This window comes from Palaemon carinicauda, chromosome 1 (assembly GCF_036898095.1).
Source record: "Palaemon carinicauda isolate YSFRI2023 chromosome 1, ASM3689809v2, whole genome shotgun sequence".
NCBI classification, from domain to species: Eukaryota; Metazoa; Arthropoda; class Malacostraca; order Decapoda; family Palaemonidae; genus Palaemon; species Palaemon carinicauda.
The window spans coordinates 82,039,303-82,053,616 of NC_090725.1; the positions used below are offsets into that span (position 1 = coordinate 82,039,303).

Sequence of the window (14,314 nt, forward strand, 5' to 3'; positions counted from 1 at the left end):
GTACAAATCCTAGATAATAAATGGGAGAGCACCAATGACATTTGGCTTTTTCCTTTTTGGACATTGAACCGTCTTGGTTCAGTGGCAGCATCAATTGGTTCCCTTACCTTTCTAGAGGTGAATTCAGTCGATGCTAGCATTTTTTGCTTTTGTTATCTCTCAGGTGGGCTAGTAGGTAGATACTTCTCTCCAGAAATATCGTGTGTATCTTCCAAGTAAAGGACACAACTGTAATAACTGTTTAGTACCAGCAAAGTAAGAAATGGAAAGTGCCGAGAAACCTTCTGATATATATATATATATATATATATATATATATATATATATATATATATATATATATATATATATATATATATATATAAGTTCTTGCATAATCAGACTTTGCCAAAATTGTTGATTTTTGGGTTATACCAAATCCACTCACCAAACATGATATTTGGATGGGATCTGATATAATTAAAGAGAGCTTCGATATCAAAGGCTCCAAAAATTCCCAGAATTATCTTCCATAATACTGAGGTAATACAAGGTTGTGAACTAAATGAGAAGGACTTGAAATTATAATCAATAATGTATCCTTTATATGAATTTCATTGCAAGATACCATCCTGGCCCAACAATCTATTCGGGATACCAGTGTATGAAATACTACTTGATAATTTTTCCTACTTATTTATACAGTATATTCACATTCTTTTTCAAAATATAGCAGTTCAAATATTTTTGGATAAAATACACACACTATTCTCTCACAACCTTGAATTGGATTGTATTATAGAGTAGTTTACTTCATTAATCTTATTACTCAAAGAGCACTGCACCATTTCTGTATGCAAACCGCTACAGGGATATCCAGAATGGCACCTGCCTTTGCATAGTTACTGAAATTCTGTTTGTTGATTAATTAAACGTTGTTGATCAACATGTTCCCACCTTCGGAGTGGAACGTTGTCCGCTTTGAATCATCCATTTGTAGTAATGACTCGATCATTGGTTTCTATTTTGGAAATTAAGGACGACCAATTAACACAGCTCAATACCTACAAGTACGTATGCCTTCAGAAACGAATAGAGAGATATCTAAAGGAAGATTATATGTGGATTAAAGGTTTTGTTGCTTTTACTGGGAGAATACCTTTGGGTGAATAACGCTATAGGACTATACAGTATTTTTCTTATACGATTTTAAGCTTCTAATCAGTTTCCCAATCAAGTGAAACACCTAGATGTTGAACAGTTACGTAATATTATTAAATGCTTCCTGACTCACAGAACCACGAGAACAGCAAAAATAGAGTTATACTCACTATTGGGAGAAATACATTAAGGCAAGGCCATATTTCAATCCAGAAATTAAAACGTCACATGCCAATACTTCGCTGACCTTGGTTTTGGAAGAAAGTGAGAAAAATAACTTGTTATTCATCCTAAATAACTGATCTTCAGTGAGTGGCTAGTACACTTGCAAGCCACTCCGATGAAATGACAAAGAAATCTCATGGTAAACATTATGCAAGTCGTTACATTACGGATGAATCGTAGCATTTGCTTATCCTCAGGATAATTTTGATATTTTTAGATTACACTCCTGGCCTTGAATGAATTCCATATGGCAGGCATAGAAACTTAAAAAGTGCAATGATTGATGAAATCCTGAAAGAAATTGTATTTCTGTATGTCCAGAAGCTGCCCATTTCTATGCTTACATAGAAAAGGACTAGTGGACATCGGAGCTTTTCTGAAGGGCAAAATGAGACTACATTTAAATTTGACAAGGATCTTCATTGGATAACTTGATGACATTAGTAAAACAACAATAGCTTAATTAATCCTTTCCATGACAACCCTTCACCAATTTATTTGCCCCTAGAGCCTCAAGCCCTTTTTTGGACATTTTTCCTAACTCATTTCAGCATTTCAGCACCAAAACTTTCCAAGATAAGATTTTAGAACATTTATTATAGTTAATTGTTGTATCGCTGAATAACTCTCATTTCTAATAATATAATTTTATTTTTTTTTAAACTTTCATATTCGTAAATAATAAAAGTAAAAACTGGTAATTACTGAATGTGAAATATGCCATATGGCACTCAGAGGAGTAGATATAGACGTAAATTATGACCAAGGATTAAACTCATCCACATGTAGATGGACGGGGGGGGGGGGGGGGGAGTTCTTCAAGATAATTGATAATAGTGGTGATTGCTTAATTTCTGGGAACTAGCATAATCAAAACATTGATCATGTTGATGACGCTGCGTCTCTTATCTATAATTTTATAGGTCCTGATTACTGTATGGCAGAGAATTTGTTATATGCTGATGTATCAAATGAATGCAGATTTACATCCTTTTTGGAATTTCTTGAAATAAGTTAAAGTCTTGCTTGTGTGAAACCAATTACTATGTGCATCAAGGTACTTCTATGGCAGATTTCATCATCATCATCATCATCTTCTCATACGCCCACTGACTCAAAGGGCCTCAATCGCAGATTCACATATTACTTAATATGCTCTGTGACTACTTAAGATGTATGTAAGCTCTGTCATTTTCATGTTTTATACGGTGAATGGCATAGAATGTTATAAATGTTATGGAACACTCATCATGGTTACTGCCAAGGATCAGTCTTCAGTAGAGTCATGCGACTCTTGATTTACATTTTCCAGTTTTTAAGATCATTCTTGTAAGGAGATATAGTATTTATCATTAGAATATAAGACACAGAATCATGCTGAGGATTTGGCCATCGCTTTACACATGACTGGTATTCTTTCATATTAGGAAATCATCGTCTTCGATTTGTTTCTTAATCCAATAGAGAAGGCCTATATTATCTCTGTTGATGGCGACTGTATTGTCATGAAGAAATGCATTTTTTTTCGGTTTAGAGTTCTCATTAGAACAAATGTGTACACTTTCTCTGTTTTTTGTTTTATGTCTAGCAAAGAAAGTTTTATTGTTCATGTCTGTTCTTTTAAAGAGGAATCACTCAAATGTAAAAGAGTTTGCTGTCTAACTAATGAGAAGATGGTGATATATAGTGAAGTGTTCAACAAACTACATCGGAATTTTTATCAATCAACCTTCAATGTTGAATATAAGTAGTTAGTTGCTTACATATACTGTACAGTAGTAAATCATTTTCGTATAAAATGAATCTATTAGAAGTCTCTTGTAATTATTATTGACTAACAGCTTTCCCATTATCATTGATTATCCTACTTGTGCTTTTTCCAGAAAGACCGTTAGCATTAAAGTGTAACAAATCCAAACTTCGTCGGAGTCTGTTATGCTTAAACGTCTTGATATAGTTCAAAGACGCGATTGGACAGAAAGTTGAAGTGATTCTTGCTGCGTCTCTTAGAACTGTTATTAAAGAATAATTTCGATGAAGAATATGGAAGTTACTTTAGATAATGATGACCATTGAGTTATTATCAAGCTTAACGGAAGATGAAATTCAGATGATAACAGAAAAGATACATGGTAATCTGGACATTAGTTTGTTTAATCACCGCTGAAGATGGTAAGAAGAAAATAATGTAGTTTAGAGGTAACATTAGCAGTAATCTGACATTGACTTTGAAGGACTGTGTTGTAAAAATAGCCTATTGATATTGACAAGTTTAGAAAAGACCGTGCGATTAAAGAACATTGTGTTATTGATGAAAACAGTATTGCTAATTGATGGACTGGAATGTGATCGTAATGTACACGTAGAAAATTAAATTTTTCAATGAAGTAAAGAGTGGGCAATTTGAATCTTGGTAAATGATTTAAAATTAAAGTACAGTATCAGTAATTTTTGAGGAAAAGTCAGATTGTATAAAATCAGTAGCATGATTACAACAGAGCAAGTTTGATTCTACTTACTACGTTTTGAGCTCTCACAAGAGGAGTTGAAGCAAGAGAAGAACATTTAGGGGAAAAATCTTACTGGTGGTGATGCACAAAGAAGGTAGAAGATAAAAGAGTATCGCAACATTAATTTATTTAATCAAAAGGAAACGGTAAGAGGATAAGGAGGGGGAGGAGGAGGGGAGGAGAAGGAGGAGGGAAAATGAGAAGGAGAAGGAGTAGAAATTTTATGTAGAAATATCTGTATTGCCAGTATTTTAGTCCCCTATCCTCTGTAAAAGGGGACCAGTAGTTTTAGTTTTAAACCTACTGCATAAGCCGAGGAGAAGGAGAACTTAACACTGTCCTTTGTGATGGCCAATAGCGAGAGATCTCCAGCTCCTCCACCACCTCGCCTTTTGAGGTCTCCCAGTCACGAGAGCGTGAGTACTGAGCTCTCTTTATTTTCCATCAGTAGCGCAGCATCTGAGATGTCCCGAGTTGGCCTAAAAGTGGTCCTGCCCGCTCACCTAGCTAGAGGTCCCTCTCCGACCCCCGAGGGAAGACACCGCCTTCAGGTAAGAGGAGAGGTCAGTTTCCAAATAAAAAAGGAAGTATCCAAGTTCCTTTGTTTTTCGTTTCTTCATTTTATGTTGCTTCTTGCTTTGCTTTGTAAGTGTTTCACTTAACATAATTCAGAGAAAAAAATTGTTGTCTCTCTCTCTCTCTCTCTCTCTCTCTCTCTCTCTCTCTCTCTCTCTCTCTCTCTCTCTCTCTCTCTCTCTCTCTCTCTCTCTCTCTCTCGAAATTCTTTTCTATTTTAAATCTATTCACCTGCAATAATTTTGTTAGCGTACGTCCATGTGTGTATTTACCAGAAAAAATAATGTTAATAGATTTGCCTTATGCCATGTGCTGCACATTTGTGTTTAAAAAAATTGGTTTTGTTTATACCACACAAAAATTTCGTAAGTACCAATGCAGCTAACAATTTATAGTTATTTGTTTGGTGTAGTAATTGTGGTGTTGGAATGGAGATTTTATTACTATATTTCCCTGGAACTAAGCTGGAAATGTTTGCTATTTTTAATTGAAAATATATCTCATGTCAACTGGTTCATTTCATTTTAGCAACAAATATTGCAAGTCTATGACTATATAAAACGATTTGATTTGTTTCATTAGTTTATTCCACAAAGGTTTGCCAGATAAGTAATGTCTGAATTGCCATTCGAGTGTAGAATATATTTTTAACATGAATTCCTTCTGAATTTAATGTTGGATGTATTTTTCAAACTGTCATGGGAAATCGGTTTAATCTACACATCTTCCAACATCTCTATGTTGACTGAAAACATTTATAATAGGTTCACGACGACAATTTCTTCAAAATTATTTAATATTGGCTTTAGGATGCAATTTTGCAGTTTATTTGTCTTACGTGCCTATTGCTTAAACATTTTTAATACAGATTGGTAAAGGGTCTGTGGAACAGACCAAGTATATTGCACCACATTGATTGTTCTAAAGGTTGTCTATGTGGCCAAAGTTAAAATGCTAAAGAGCATTTACAAGAGCAAAGATGACCTTGGGTATGTACTGAGGTCACAATCAGTAACACAACTAACTACCCGTAAAATAAAAGATATATCCGGTAATAGATGCGTTGAATTAATGAAAATGAGAGAACTAGTTTTAAAAAAATGCTATACATTCAGTGACAGCTAGAACTTGAAAAATTAATGCAATAATACCATACAATGAATAATTATAAGCATATTTGAAAGGTCTCATTATTTGTTATTCGTAGTTAAAGAGGATTTTTGGTTTGGAAACATTACTATAGAAGAATTTAAAGAAAAAACATAGCCATTAAAATGATATTTGGTAGAGATTTTAGAGAAGAGTCATTTGAAATGTTCATATATTTTGGGGTGAATTTTATTCTAATGATAGATTTCCAAGAGATTGCCACTTGTATTATATGGTAGGGATGGGTTTCATCATAAGAGTTCTCACCCACTGGACAGTGATGGTTTTGTATTTGCATGACTTTGCTTAACCCAGAATCACCAAATGGTAAGTTACAAATAGTGTACAATTTCAAAAATGAGTTTCGTATATTTTCTGTTAAAATATTTTGTTAATGTTGACGGAAATTGAACATTATTTTACGTTTTAATAAAACTGCAGGTTTTCATGACCGATCTCGTAATTAATGTTAGATGTTTTTTCATCTACCAAAATTATTCAAGTTAATTTTTGACAATTTTTTTCTTACTTCCCATTAACGCATTTTGGCGAAGAGATTTCGTTGTCATAATTTTGTCCCCATATTTTTTAATGTGGTCGAATTCTTTTGCTATGATATTGGAATTGTTATGATAGAGGAACAGGAGGCAGATAAAGGTTTCGTGAAATGTTGGAAGTCTGCAATTTGATCTAAGATATGAAGTACATTGCAACCTTCCCAGTACTGTATGTAAAAAAGAAAGGATTACCAGGTGACTGAAAGATACATTACACCGTAAGCAAGTCTTTCCATTACGTCAGCCCATATGATGTTTCAGTTACCCGTTGTGTGATATCATAGTGACATTGCACCTTTAGTGAGGTCCAACTTGAGGAAAAGAAAGTAGGAAAGCGTGCTGCCAAAAGACCGTAAAGTCTTGCACTTTTCTCTTCTCATTTAATCCTTTTGCTTTATGGGATATAAAAGATTATCTTCTTCACATGTTATCATCATGAAGTAGGGATTTAATTTTGTTTGGTTTTGGTTATATAATTTCGTCTTCGGATACTTCTAGGAGGTAACGTTTGTTGTTCTCACGTTGATATGGGGTTGTTATTCTAACACACTCAGTTGACTTCGATATCTCCGAATTTCGAAATTGTAGTTTAAGAAGAAAATTTATTGATTATCATTGACTGCTGAAGTGTTAAAGGAGAATTAAAGGTCTCGAACGTCTCAAATGTGATTAGTACGTATTCGTAGTTTTGTAGTTTAGTGTTGTGTTAATACAGGAAGAACATTATTTGCCTCTGTAGGGAGATAGAAGAGTATATATTAAAGGGAACTATTAGGAAAGCCGTATGGATCATGAAGAGACAAATGACTTATTAACGGGAAAATTTATGGAGTTTTGGGCTGAATTCTACTCCACAGAAGGACGTTTTGACCTTACACACCAAACTTAATTATTGGTGTTAGGGAAAGAGTCATAGATAGGAAAGTAGATTCTACAGAGCAGAGAGAGTTAATTGTTTTCATTACCAAGAGATGTTTATTAAACAATGATTATTCTATTCCTCCGCCGCAGTGGAAGGGGGCATAGGTGGTTATCCTTTCATTTCGATAAGTTGAATAAAGAAGGGAGGTTTAATGAGGGAAGAATGTGGAAGATATTGAATGTGGGCAAAGAGAAGTATACACGTCTATGTTGGCAGAAGGAAATGCTGTGACAAAGAGAGTAACCCCGTAATATAATCCGTTCGAAGAAAGGCAAATCTAGTTTTGTGTCCTAATACTCTACAAATCTTGAGCGTTTACTCTTTGATGTGTAATTTCAGGGGAAGGTAACAGGTAAATACGGTAAGTAAGACACCGTCTTAACTTCACGTTTTATAGAACACTAACTATCATGGATGGATGATTATTTCCATTAGGTTATTTGATAAGCAAAGCAAACTCAAGGTAAGGATTTTATTTATTGCATTAGTCAACATCGTCAAGGTGAGTACTGAATATCCTCGCTGTCTATTTTAGTGGGCTTTTGTTCGTTTGCTTAATAGATTTTCATGTTTAATTAATGCTTATTAGAATGGCATTTAAATCGAGTAATCCAATTAGTCGACTTAAACCGTTTTTTGTAGTGTGCGTCTCATGAAATGTCAGTGTTATATTAAAAAAATATGCTGAATTCATAGGATTCCATAAATTGACAGTTTTGATCTCTTGTCAATCTGTTCTTTAAAGATGATGATATAGTGCAAATGTAAGTTTGGTCATTAAAGCAGAAAAGATGAAAGGATGAAACGCCTTTTCACGCATCTTTTAAGATACTGGTATATTTTCAATTTGATTTACATTATTCAAAAGGGCCATACACCCAACACCACTGTCAGAAACTTCGAAACAATGACAAAGAAGTTTTGAAGAATCTTCGTGGATTCATTTTAAGAACTGAATATATTTTATCAATGCTTCCAATCTAATGCAGGAATAAAAAAGTGGACGTTCGAGCAGTGGCTTGAAGCAACGAAATTTATCATTTGTTTATGCAGTCATTTTTTTTTTTTCTTTTTTTGTGGTAATGCTTAATTATCAGGTGGTTCCAACCCATGAGACAAGCATGAACATCTTGATTTCATTATTGACGCGGGAATATTCATCTTAGTGAAGTGGGGAACACAAATGAACAATTATGGGATTAATATTAGCAGTCAAATGAGATCCCCGGTGTCTTTCAAAGTTTAATTTCCTGCCTTTAATAACTTCCATAGAAAGTGAACATTGAATTCTTTGTCATTAATAGTTGCTTTAACACAGGCAATTAGTTAATAAGTTCAAAATGGCAACACTGATTATATTGGAAAATTTCAGTCTCATTGGAATACCGCTCGAAGAACAGAAATTTTTGTAATGTTACCAAAAATCTCATAATCATGTAGATTGTAGAGGATCTTAAGGACCATTGCTGCTTCATTATATTTCTCAATTTGAGAACTTTCGTGTCCATGATAGGAAATAAGGAGTAGGATATATATTATTTTTTTTTTTTATTTTCTGAGAGGGAACCGTTAAACAAATGATCAGACAGAAGGAAAAACCGATTACCTAGTTTTATTATACTGAAACATCCTTTAATTATTATGTAATCATAATCATAACTGATACCGTATTGGGAAATTAACTTAAAATTTTCTTGTTTTGATGAGATCAAATACATGGCATTAACAGATCACTGGTAACTGGTGTTTTCACATAACGACGCCAAGATTAAAATGAAAGAGAAACTTGTATAAAAAAGCGTAGCCTTCAACCGGAGTAAATTAGTCATTGTTTGAATATAACCAGACCTCAAGGCTGAACGTCGGAAACTTCACCAAGGGAGGTTGACTCTATTCAATAATAGACAACAGGGAAAGGAAAACGTATGCCTCCAAAGAAATATTTGCTAAATGAACAGTGTAATATTAATATATTAATATGCTAAAGCAAATCTCTATGATAACAGCTGAAAATAACAGAGAAAATATTTAAGGCTTCAAAGTAATGCCTGATTTCGAACAAACATCGATGAGATTTATTTAGATTTGTGTGATTTAAGAAGCATTTTTTTTTTCAATCAAGTCAGAGAAGACAGTTAAGTTGACAGATGCTTCATTTTCTTGCTTTAAAGTGACTGCGAATGTCTTTGAGAAGGTTGGACATAACTATATACCTCCAAAAAGAGGATTTTTCGTCAATCAGGTAACATTTCCTCTCCAAAACCGAAGAAGTTGCCAATCAGAAGGTCCACCTTTAGTAAAAATGTCTTTGAAAATCCACTCGCCAATTTTTTTCACACTCTTGTTAACAGATTGCAAGCAGACAGACCCAACCAAATAAATCTCCTTGTTATAAGTAATAAGATAATTATAAACATCAATCAAATAAATCTGAAATTTTAAGGAAGTGACACGATATTGAAAGTATCATTTCGGCCCTCACATCGAAATAAGATTCGAACATTTCCTTAAGTGATTTACATTTTTCAGTCCAATGTTGTATGAAATACTGTTAGGAAGAATTAGAACAGCCCTATCCCCCTCATAAAGAAAAACGTAGTATATGAATAATATCGATATTCAACAGAACATCATAAAACATGAACAGTAAATTTTGCAATGTTATCTGAATTGAAAAAGAAAGAAATCGTAAGCAGCGGTCCTTTGAATTACTGTACTGGATAGGAAACACTTTTATTTCTCTGCAGATAATGCAATTGCTAACAGAGACCAGTTTATCATATATGATACCGTAAATATTTAACCTTTGACCTAATAACATAATGTATTTAGTAAAATAAAATGTTCAACGTTCCAACGAAACTCGAGAGAATTTGAATTCCCTGGTACCCCTTCTTCGTGGGGGGCCAGGGTGTTAGTGCAGTAATGGCCCCCTACGCAAAAGGGCCTTTGCAGCGTTTCTAAGAGTTGTATCTGTAGATCACACTTTTCAGTCTTACTTCACACACGTTTTTACTCCCTCTTCCATATGGCTGTCGAATTTCTAAACTTTTTCCTCGCTCGGAAAGGCGTCCCCGTTTATGTCCCAAATTCTATAAACATATAAACCAAATCATAAATCAATGTAAGCCATTTAAGTTCGGAAATGAAGCTTTAAAATTAGTGGAGCTGATTCTTCTTTAGTAATTCAAAAGCAGTTATTCTGATTTATAAGGAATCTTTAAAATGAGACAAAAGCAAAAACCCCGCGGCCTTAACATTTGCGCAGCATCCTTAGTTGTCTGCAATGAACCCACCACATGACCATGAGATTAAACTCTCCATGGAAAGATTCCGTTATGGCAAAGGACATACGTAACATGCCGTACACTTAAAGATATATCACAACCAACGGAAATAAGAATCCTCGAAAGCATAAGATAAAATGACACCATGTGTGAAAAAGAATACTGGCTAAATCCAACAATTAAATCTTACTTAGACACTTTATAACTTACCTTCTGCGAGAAAAAAGGAAGAGGGAATTTTTACTTTCTTAATATTTAGCAATTGCCAAATTATTATGCAGTGTAGCAAATTACATTCGAATTCCAAACATATGACGTTTTAGTGTCTGAATACGGACGTTTGAAAGACACTAGGAAACACGTTAATGAGCTCTAATGATGCCTAAACTAAAAAATCGGCATAATTAGTTAATTATAGTGAGATGCCGCTTTAGGTATGTTTTAATTGAATTACTTTTTTACAAAATTCAACCTTTAGCGCATTTTCCACATTAAATCTCATTAGATATAGAAAACTGCATAACGGTTCACACAGAGTAATATTCTTTCGTCATATCGTAAATGAATTAACTAATTGCGTGATGCTTTAGTTCAGACACAACCTTCGTTAGATATTCTCACTGCATCACTGTTGGTTAACCTAAAGTCACGCTTCATTTTTCTGTTTAGAATGGCTGATATATCTATTCAAAGATTCACATATTTAAAGAAATAGAAAAAATACCCAGTAGGGTAAAGATGGTTGATATGTTTATTCAAAAATTAACATATTTAAAGATAATAAAAAAAACAGTAGGGTAAGACTGGCGATATATTCATTCAAAGATTCACATATTTAAGAAAAAATAGGAAAGACAGTAAGGTAAGAATGGAAGGGACCACAACCGCCCCTGGAGGCTGATGAACAAACACTTCTGAGAAGGACGGATACCAACCATTAAAGAAAATCGGCGGAAAATGGCAATCAGCAACTCTCTCTGCCAAAGGGAAAAAAAGTGAGATCAATAAGTTGTTTGTCTTTAGAGCTATGAGTCATATGGGGGCCGTAGGAGTGGAACTGATAGGAAAAAAGAAAGGTACTCCATCCACGTTTTATCTTTTATAAGGGAGAATGAAAATGATGCAGAATTCTCTGCTCTGGTCGCAGTCTTAACTCTTTTTACAATTTCGTTGTTGTGCAAGACTTGCATACTAAAACTCCATGAAGATGTCATTGATTGTGGTAGCCTGGTGGTAGCGTCCTTGCCTGGTGATTGCTCGACTCGGGTTTGAGTCCCGCTCAAACTCGTTAGTTCCTTTGGTCACTGTAACCTCACCATCCTTGTGAGCTATGGATGGGGGTTTTAGGGGGATCCTGTAGGTCTATCTGCTGAGTCACTAAGCAACCATTGCCTGGCCCTCTTTGGTCCTAGCTTGGGTGGAGAGGGTTTGGGCGCTCTAGGTTATTGTCCTGCTTGATAGGGCAATGTCATTGTCCCTTGCCTCTCCCATTCATGAATGGCCTTTAAACCTTTGTAACCCTTGAATCGATTGCTACGCCCTCAATTTGACAATTAGCTTAGTAGACACTGTATGATCAAGATCTTTTTTTTTTTTACTAAGTCTTTTGAGATGTTTCCTTTTCGCAACCATCTATTCTGCAACGCCTAGACCAAAAGTGGCAAACCATTGCCACGGAGCCCAGATTAAAACCATTATGATTTGAGTTTTCAATTCTTTCCCGCAACCTACATACTTTTCTAAACATACCTGTTCGTTTCATAATCTCATATATACTCGTACTCGATGTCTATCTAAAATGATTCTCGAAACCTTATTGGTTAGTGTATTTCAATATACACTTCTTCACATTTGCTTTACATGTTTTACTTTCATATCCTTCATAATTCATTCATAAAGAAACTATAAATAACCTACAAAATAAATGCTGTAAACTAACCTATTTTATTCGTTTCGCATATCAAGAAAAAAAAATGCCCTGGTGTTCCTCAGCTTCTTTTCTTGCCATTATCACCTCAATACTTCTCTCTCTCTCTCTCTCTCTCTCTCTCTCTCTCTCTCTCTCTCTCTCTCTCTCTCTCTCTCTCTCTCTCTCTCTCTCTCTCTTTCTTTTCCAGGTTACACATATTTACACATACATATTCAGCGTATACATATAGAATTGTATATACATATATATATATATATATATATATATATATATATATATATATATATACTTACACACATACATATTCAGTGTATATATATATGTATATATATATATATATATATATATATATATATATATATGCGTAAAAATCACAGGAAAACGTGATGCTCAGATGCAGAAGAACCACAGGGAAAATGAAAATACGAAATATACGATAAAGTCCTGACTATGAAGTAGTATCACGAAACTAGTCAGGACTTAATCGTATATTTCTTATTTTCATTTTCCCTGTGGTTCTTCTGCATATATATATATATATATATATATATATATATATATATATATATATATATATATATATATATATACATACATACATACATACATACATACATACATATATATATGGAAGGGAAATGGAGGGGTTGAATAGGAATGATCGAAGAAAATATTGGAATTGTTGAGGTAAATTTCCTGCAGAGTATGTGTGGCGTAAAAAAATCTGAAATGATGAGAAATATAGAGCGACTGTGAAGTGGTCAAAAGGTTAGCATTAACATTAGGATGGACCAATGTGTTTACAGATGGTCTGGGCCGTGTGGAAACAGTGAGGACGAGGTGTAGTAAAGGGGCAACAAGTACTGAAGCGTTGGAAGGGAAACCTAGAGAGCGTTCCATATTGGGGGTAGTGTAGGTATTTAAAGGTTTAAAGGCTACACATGTATGGCAGAGGCAAGGGACAGTGACAGTGCCCTAGCAAGCAGGACAATGCCCTAGAGACTAACCATATATACATATGATCAGCACCCAAGCCCGCTTTCCACCCAAGCTGGCTGCTGATGACTCGGCAGATAGACCTATAGGCTCCCCCAATTCCCCCTCCATAGCTCATAAAGATGGTGAGATTGCAGCGACCTAAAGAACTAACGAGTTTGAGTGGGACTCTAACCCCAATCTGGCGTTGAGCAGTTAGGGACGTTACCACATCGGCCACCACATCCCTAAATCTTTGATAATCAATAAGTGCAAAAGACGAATGGTGCTGTATGTAGGGAGGTTCAACACACTGCTAATGAGTTTTATATGTAGGTACATGAATATGTTGATGTAGTGGAAGTTTTCTACTTGGGGTTCAACTGTTAAAGTGTGGAAATAGCTATGACCCCTTTTGTCCCCCTCTGGAATTCCATTATGATGGGAGAAATTATTTATTAATAATCTGTATTTTTCATAAAGGGAAATATCGGCTGCCACATCCAGCCTTTAACTCCAAAAAATCCTCCAAAAGTTTAGCTGCTTCATTTACTTACACAAAGGTTTCACCTTCAGAATTTTTTTGTCCCCTTCATATTACGTCATTCATCTCCTGGCACATATTTTTCCCTCGTGGATTTTAAGGCATCTCTTTTCCAATATCTTTTCATTCTATCCACCCAGCAATTTCCTGTCTTCCTACTTTCGGTCTTTTGCATTATAAATCCGATTTATATTTCTTAACACGAGTTTGTTTAATCTTTTCATCTTAGAAAACGGTTTCTTTATCACTTTCATATACTTTGTGATATAAGTCATTAGTAGTCACTCAGTCAGTCCCTGTGAGTCCATGTATACTGTAGTAACCCCCCAAAAATCAGGTTAGGATAATTTTTCCACCTGCTTACATTTCACCTCTATGATAGATACTTTGATTATCCCCTGTTACCTTTCTTACGTCAACTACTCTCTTATCATGTTCTCATCTGTTACATTTACTGCAAAATCATTTTATGAATTAACTGCTATTCTTTCTTCATCGA

The 14,314-nt window shown here is 34.7% G+C and overlaps 1 protein-coding gene across 8 annotated transcripts in view; it reads left to right on the top strand.

The window, feature by feature from the left end:
- The window catches only part of LOC137649379 (uncharacterized), a 100,041-nt gene that overhangs the window by 33,508 nt on the left and 52,219 nt on the right, over positions 1-14,314 (top strand). For 3 of the 8 annotated variants that reach the window (XM_068382375.1, XM_068382384.1, XM_068382394.1), the window contains exon 2: positions 4,324-4,438. In XM_068382375.1, the coding sequence (XP_068238476.1) occupies positions 4,324-4,438 (115 nt within the window). Of the gene's footprint in view, positions 1-3,248; positions 4,439-14,314 lie in introns of all 8 variants that reach the window. The other 5 variants (XM_068382380.1, XM_068382390.1, XM_068382363.1 and 2 more) reach the window with 3 other exon arrangements.